This window comes from Oculina patagonica, unplaced genomic scaffold (genome assembly GCF_052425735.1).
Source record: "Oculina patagonica isolate OP01 unplaced genomic scaffold, crgOcupat unplaced792, whole genome shotgun sequence".
NCBI classification, from domain to species: Eukaryota; Metazoa; Cnidaria; class Anthozoa; order Scleractinia; family Oculinidae; genus Oculina; species Oculina patagonica.
Genome location: NW_027558682.1, coordinates 118 through 8318, shown reverse-complemented (window position 1 = coordinate 8318; position 8201 = coordinate 118). Strand labels below are relative to the sequence as shown.

The following is an 8201-nucleotide window of genomic DNA, read 5'->3' as shown; positions in this document are numbered from 1 at the left end:
TTCCACAAAACCATTAGAGGTTTTCTAATAATTTGTTGGGTCATGTCGTTGAACTTGTGGTTTTTTTTTTTTACCTCAGACCACCCCCACCCCTCCCCCCAAAAAGAAATCTCTCATGATTATTTTTTCTCATTAAGCTCATGTTTAGGGTTGTATGTTCACACCACAAGCTTTAATAATAATAAGGCATGAAAATAGTATTCTTTCAGGAGTCCAAAGAACCTTGAGCCACTCCTAAATTGGTTGTCTTTAGGGATTTAATTCAAATTTTCTGACAAGAATTTCCACCCCTTTCATATTGTCCCACCTCCCAACTAACCAACACGTGCAGGCTATAAGGGTTAGCAAATTTTGTTGAAAACATTTATTATATTTCCATGGATCCACACTTAAAACATTAAACCATTATTACAAATAATACAGTATTCAAAATTCAAATACTGCTTGTCTGTGATAACATTGGTTCTTTTATTTGTAATAATCATTGCAAATGCTACTAAATTTCTATTCTAAGTATGGTTATTAATACAGTGTAATTACCTAAAATTATTAAACATTATAATGTACACAAGAGTTCAAATGTGACAATTTCAATTCCTAGCTTTGTAAAACTAAGGAACTGTATTTTGAAACAAAGCAACATTAATATATTACATTTTGCTGTTTGTGGCTAAATTAAACAGTCGTATATAATTCAAATCACTGTTAGTCTTTTATAAATTACTTGCCTCATAATTATCAGCTGAAACTTCTACAGCATTCATGAGTCAAAATAATTAATTATGATACTAAGCAATACATGATCAGATAATTATTATAGCCACCAAACTAAAACCCATGCAATCACTACATAACTAACAATGGATAGTTTAAAATCATTGCAGAAACAAATTTACACAAATTATTAATTAACACGTCATGCACTTTGAGCAACAAAACATGTTAAAGTACAATACACTGTACTTAAATTACATATAACTTGTGGAATCAATGGCATGGGGAAAAAGGTGTTCATAATGTTTACACTGTCAATATTGGTTTGCGTTTTCTATCCACCCCCCCCCCCCCCCAACCTCCCTATGCTGAGTCTGTTCACATAGAGAAAAGGTGTCCTTGGTAGGTTGGTGCACTTCATACCAAGCTACACCAGGCGGAGGAGAGCTTTTCATGCATTTCTTTACAAATAGCTGCAAATTGTTTAGGTACCTTATTCTTACTAAATTTTGCGAGTACTTAATTTCGCGAAAAATCAAGAGCCATATTTCGCGAGAACTTAATTTCGCGATTTTGAGAGGCAGGTACAATTGGAGTGTATTAAATTTCACGATTTTTATCTATTCTTCAATATGAAGCTTTGACCTCGAAACTGTAGCAACATTAATTAATATGAAAGTCATTGTAAAAACAGCAAACAAAACAATATACACATAAAAAAAACAAGGTATTCAACAGTCTAAATCCCTAGTAGGTTCATCTACAACTGCAAGAGCGGGATTTTGAGGAACTTGGCGGCAGAGAACAGTTCGAACAGTGCGACTGATAAAGTGGGAGACAGGACAAAATTAAACAAAAAACTCTAAACATGAAGCTCAGACATGTTAGAATAACTATGATAAAACACATCAAGTTTCATTATTTTTTTAAATTATCAGTACGATATTAAATTTCGCGATTTTAAACTTCGCGTGTCCTATATTTCGCGAGTATTAAATTTGAAGGTAGGGTGATTCTAAAGGGTGTGCTAACTTTTCTTCATGTAACAATTTGGCTCTTTTTGACTCGAACTCTAGGGGCAAATTGAGATGTACAGAGCATGCATGAAATTAACCAGGAGGGCCAGTTTTCGGCTTGATTGGCAAGGACTTTTAATTAATGTTATCTCAAATAAACACTCGGTAAAAGATGGCTCAGCAAAGAGGGTAAACCTCCTATCAGGGACAACTTTTTTTGTAAAAGGACTAAGATGACAACGGCATTATTTTCTTGTTCCTAATGTACATGTAACACTTCTTCTAACTCTAAAATCAGTGTCGGGAATGGTCATGATTAAACAAATTGACTGCATGGATCCAGTCGAAAGAGAAAATCTTTGTCTTGGTCTCTATACAGACATTGATGCATGTTATTTGTACAGATTTTGCTTTGCAGGCATGGCATGACCTGAGTCCTAGATGTAGTTGATACAAGAAACAACTACTCTAATGGGGCAATAGCATTGTTGCTGAAACTTCTGACGGCAGAGAAGTATAACGGAGGAAACTGGTTGTTTAAGTCAAATTGCGAGCATACTGTCTGACCAGATGACCTGAAAATAAACAGGAAGGAGCGTTAAAAACAACCTAGATTTAAAACAATCTTGTAGCGCCAGAAGAGAAGATCCCTCGAAAGAAGCTAACCACTATTATTATACATAAAGTCATTGCAGTCACTATCTGTATTCTTATTGGCTAAGAGCCTACAGTTGATTCAAGCTAGGAAACAGTGCGCAAGCTACAGATTATTTACTAATTTGCAAGCAGTTAAGTGAATAATCTGTAGGTTGTGTGCGCAATGCATGATTTCTAAGAGCAATGTCAAGTTCTTGGGTGCTAAGTGGCACCTTGCACAGAGACCTAAAAACTGGTAAAACACAATAAAAAAAACATAGTGTAGTGGACAATACATGTAGGGTGTTAAGATCGTGATAAATTGAAGAGATTAGTGCAAGAGTTTGGTGTCAGTGATGTTTGTTCTTATTCTATGAGACCCCATAAAATCCTGCCCATACCTTACGGGGAGGGTTAAATTTATAATTAAGTCCAAAAATTTACAACCTTAAGAATAGTCAATCTGTAGACACTAAAATATTTTTTCACTGTGCTTTAAAGCTTCATTTTGTTTACAGACTGTTTCTGTATTGGCCAGTATTATAACAAAAGAGACATTTTATAAATATTGATGTTTTTTTTTTTTTTTCAGAATAAAAGACAAGAAAAATAGTGAAGTTCTGCAACTAAAAATTAAACAAAATGTAAACTTAAGGTACATGTAAATATAACCTGTAGGTTGTATTGACAGTGTAGTGAATCCACGTGAGCTGGTTGTGGTGTCGGCGTCCGCTGCTGTTGATTTGTAATTCCTAGGGGAAAAAGTTACTTTGTTGATTAAGACCATAAATTTACATGAAAAGGAGATGATCCTAGCTCTAGGATCATTCTGAGTGTGATGTTTTCAGCTTTTAGTTTGCATGCAAAAGGCTGCATTTGATGCTAGGACGAGCATAATCCTATTAAAATTGGATGATCCTACCACTAGTTAACATCACCAGGGTGCAAAGAAATTTAATTTCCCAGCATGCCCTTTGGGCAAGCTGTTGCTGCAGGATGTACTAGCCTGAAAGCAAAGTGAAGAGCGGACATTAACTTCTTTGCCCGCTGATCACCCTCTTTCCATGTAAATAGGGCCTAAATAAAAATAAATCGTGTTGCACCTTTAAAATTAAATATTTCTTTTATAGTATAAGTGGATGCCATCTGAACTATGCTCAAAGTCTTAAAAATATTATGTACTGTGGGTTCAGAGCCACCTTAAATTTTTGCAAATTAGGCTGGCTCCATCTGAACCCATAATATATAGAATTTTTTAAAACTTTGCCAAAAGTTGTATCTTTACATACTGATCATAATTCCATCATAAAAAGTGGGGGTCACCAAGCTCGTTTTTGAGTTATAAGCACTAAAAGCGAAAATTAAAGGTGTTTTTAACAGGTTATACCATTGCTATGGTAACTTGGAATGTCAAGAAAATAATCATAACTCGGTCAACAATGATTTGGCATTTCTTTAATATTAAAACTGTTGCATCAACTGAAAAGGAGTTGTAGTATTGATTCATCAAAGTTGAGGTGCTGAAAAATGCAGGAAACTGTTTTGAGCCTTCTTAAAGGGACTATGTTATGGATTTTACCAAAATTTATATTTGTGTCGCAGAAAATCAAAAATAATAGTCCATTTTTATTAATAAACGGCATGCAGTGCATGCAGAGGCGATGACATTTAAATAAATATCTTTAATATTTTCAGAAAATTTGTTAAAAAAATAACGTACACTAAATAACATGACAACTTCTGTAATGAATGACTGTTCATCAAAATTGAAACAAAAGTTGTGTTATCTCCTTGCGTGACATCTTCTTTAAGCTTGATATATGATATAAGATAAATCTCTTGAACGACCGAGGTCAAACGCAGTCTCCTAATTGTTTTAAACAGAAAAAAAAATAATTTGCACAAGAAGTCTGTTTTATACTGAATCTGATAGAACTTGCCAAATATAATTTGACTCTTTCGTTTATATTTTGTATATTAAGTCCTTTCTAACTTTCAAGGAGTATTTTGCTTTGTGTCCTTTGCGGTGATTTCTTGTCCTAAACTTGACAATTCTGGTCCCCATATGGGGACGAGAATGCAGAAAAAACGTGTCGCATGTGTTTAGGTACCAATCCTTAACCTCGAAAATTTGTCGCCGAGAAGAACCTGGGGACGAGGGTAGTTCTCACACCAAACTTGGGCCACAGCATAAGGCGATTTGTCATCGCAAGGCTGCTGCCTAATGGGCGCCCGGTCGCCAGAGGCGCCTAAGTTACGAGCGCGGGCGACTAAATTTTTGTTCAAGGAGCCCGCACGGGCGCCTAAACATTGATCTTCCACTCCCATCTTTTGACTTCAATTTCCTTGTAACCTTGTTTCATTGGCATAAAAAATCCCATTAAAAACAACAACTGCTTCGTTTTAAAACAGAAACGCTGAAATTGTTTGCATTTGGCGTATTAAGTACGTAACGTGTCTTTGCAAAATTTAGCAACTTCGAAAACCATTCGTTTTCAAGTGTTTAGGACTGGGCCTAACTTCCATATATGGAATGTGTTATGTTCTGGATTACGTTTCATTTGCTTCGTTGACGTTTCGGAGAATTTTCGAAGTGAATCTGAAGAAATATTTACGGAAACAAAAGTGAAATCAATCTGTTTGCTACTGCAGTCATGGATCAGGTCTGAAATCATTTTAATCTGCAAAAGCTTGATACAAAAACCTTTCCGACAGGCTTAAACTTAGGTAAAACAACGTGCCAAATATCGTGATGTACACGTACACAAACTTACGTGGCGCGTTTTTAAACATGTAATTCAGATTAATCTATGAAGCATTGAACGCTTCACTTTAGTAGGACGTAAAATGTATGCCTCTTTCTTTTCATTTGACATTTCATATCTGCTGCCGATTTTTTGTGGACTTAGGTTGTTAATTTCAGTGAACTGTTTCATGTTTTCACGTTTATAAGCAGTCCTAAGCATTCTCGGGCATTGATACGTGACTTGCAAATTTTTGTGCTAGAAACCTCAGTCCTTTTGCCTGTTTAGATATTCAGTTTGATTAAAATATATTGCTTTTGTTACTACATTTATTTTATAAACAACTTATTTGATAAGATTAGTAATTAAGTGTTTTCACAAGTTCTGAATTTTTCTGTTCTATTTTTGTCAACTGGTTATCATGTAACAAAGATAAGATCAAAACTTAATTAAAGTGTTTACACAGGTGTTTTTGACTTCTCATCACCTTTTTCTAAACCTAGGAAAAATAGACCTGCTTAATTATTGCTTCTTTATTAACCTAGATTACTAAAATATTAATTGAACTAGATTTTTCTGTTTCATGTACATGTACATTGATTTTCTAAGTGAAAAACATATGAAAGTACATGAAATGCATTCATTCTGACACTGGCTTAACAAATGAATTAACCCTTCACTCTCTCAAGTAAATGCATGTCAGTTTTCATTGTTGGTTTATTTCTCCCAGCCCAGCTAGTGATTTAACCCACAGGGGGGAAAGATATTGCTGATATTGATGACTTATTCAACTTCTTACCTCTGGGTCTCTGAGGTTGCTGCAGAGTAAAAAAAAACAGTTTTATGGGGAGGGTACCCTTACCCTTTCATGAACCATTTCTGCAACGTCTTTCCCAGGATCTCATGAACGAGGTTGCCATTTTTGGTGTATGTGAAAGTGACCCTTAACCTTTTAGAAACCATATACTCCCTAATGAAGATGGCACCCCTTTAACATATCCAACAGAAGAAGTACTACATCTTTTTTTCTTATTTTTCACTTAATTAAAAACCAGTTTCCCCCCCCCCCCCCCTTTTGTATACTCCAACTCGTAAAATACCTATCCCTATTACATACCTACAGCCTGAAAAAGGTATCCCTGCTGGGCGAAGCCTCCCGGGGATCCCAGTATATATATAGTTCACTATAGGGAGTAACCCCTAGGGGACATTCGGGTACATGTATATTATAACAATAATGTTGGGGGAAGGTTGACCCCCTGGGCCCCTCTCCAAGACCACATTGTTGACCACATATTTGCCTGAGTAACCCCCACCCCCAGATTTGTCTTCGGCAACTTTTAAGCTGGGCTCCTAACAAAATGGCTCGGGCTCCTAAATATTGATGTTAGGAGCCCGAAGGGCTCCTTAAAAATTTCCTTAGGCAGCAGCCTTGCATCGCCTAAAAATTGCTATATTAGAGCACTGAAACTGTTAACGAGCATCTTTGGCTGCGGATGACTCGAAGGAAATGGATTTCTTTCTGCAACTTAAGGTTATATATTCCTTTAGATGTTCAAAGATAATGTTTTAAGGTTACCACATACCTTAAAGGGGTAATTTTTTCAATAATATTAAGTTTACAGCGGCTGAGTTTAAACAGCGCGCTTACATTTTTTTTTTTGGCTAAGGACACCCGCGAAGGTATACAGTAACCTTAATGTTTTTTTATGGGTTTAGTTGCCTACCACTAATTTCAAAACAGTTTAGACCAAAAATCTGCGAAATCCCCTAGGCATTATATTTAGCTCCTTTAAGGCAATTGCACGTTCTTCATTAGTAAACTTACCATGTGAAAGACCTGTTCCAGGATGGGTGATGGAGGGCCTTTTGATCGTCGACCTCTGGACTGATTGTGGCTGTCAGCTGTAACTTTTTTATGGACAACAATGATGACCTGCATAATGCACATACACTGTCCAGTAAATATATGACTGTATACTAGTATTGTTTAATATAAAGAAAAGCAACAAATTAAAGCACCTTGAGCGATCACTTACAAGCCAACACTGACGTAAAGTTAGGTTATGGGTCAATCATGCATGCCATGTATGTATTTAATTTGATCACGATTCAGCATCATGTGTTTATGCTGAGATCAAACCACAGTACACATTTAACCCTCAGACGTACAAAGGGTGGGGGAGGGGGAGGTTTTTTCCCAATTTTGAAAAGGAGGATTTACTCTACATTGCTGAAACTTTCAGTAGCTGTTCAATCATCCCTTGCAGAAATTTTGATATGCCAACCATGTGTCCATGATTTTTGATGTTGTCATGGCAATGTCATAATTGCAAGCACATCTGACCAAAAATCCCCATTTTTAGCATTTTCCTTTATTTTTCCAGTTTTTTGAAACATAATTAGTATGATTTTTTATTTTAACATTCCATAAGCATTCTGGCATGATTTCGCATCAATTTTCGTTATTTTCTGACTTTCTAGAAAATGGTGAAATCCAAGATGACGTCACAGCCAACAAAAATTACCGTATGTCATTTTGTAGAATATGCTAAACTAAAAGCCTTTCTACACAGTGCAAAATAATTCCGCTGTGTCTTAATAAAACAAAAACCCTGGGGAGGGGTTCCATCCCCACCCCCCTTGAACCGCAGTGGGGGTTTGAGTTTGCTTGTAGGTCCAAGGGTTAAAATTGTACTCTCAAGAAATCAAGAAACAAACCTTGTCTCCAGACAGTCTGTAGTGACCCATTGAAACAGACGGATTACCACCTTGCTTGAATTTTAGCCTTGGAATGGCAGTAACGGGTTCATCTGCACTTGTGTGAATTACAACAGTACCTGAAGAAGCACAATTATTAACAATTATTTTGATTATGAGCTCAAGATTTATTTAAGGTGATAGTTTATAGGGTAGAAAAATTTGGCAAGTATTTTTCGGGGTGGCTTGATTTAAGTAGTGATTTTTGGGCGTATTAAAAACAATCTTTGACTAAAGAATTTTGGTAGTGCCTTGGCTACATCATTGCGAATAAAGTACAAACAAACGTGTTTGGCTGCTGTTTTAAAACAGTTAATGATGGTGTTGCTTT

The 8201-nt window shown here is 36.1% G+C and overlaps 1 protein-coding gene across 1 annotated transcript; it reads right to left on the bottom strand.

Moving 5' to 3' along the window:
* Positions 1 to 382: 382 nt before the first annotated feature.
* LOC144641252 (F-box only protein 9-like) lies at positions 383 to 7950 on the bottom strand (the record flags this gene model as incomplete). Its single annotated transcript, XM_078500287.1, has 4 exons — positions 383 to 2305; positions 3039 to 3118; positions 6939 to 7046; positions 7832 to 7950. Coding segments are annotated over 4 exons (419 nt in total), but the record flags the coding sequence as incomplete, so codon positions are not given.
* Between the last annotated feature and the right edge of the window lie 251 nt (positions 7951 to 8201).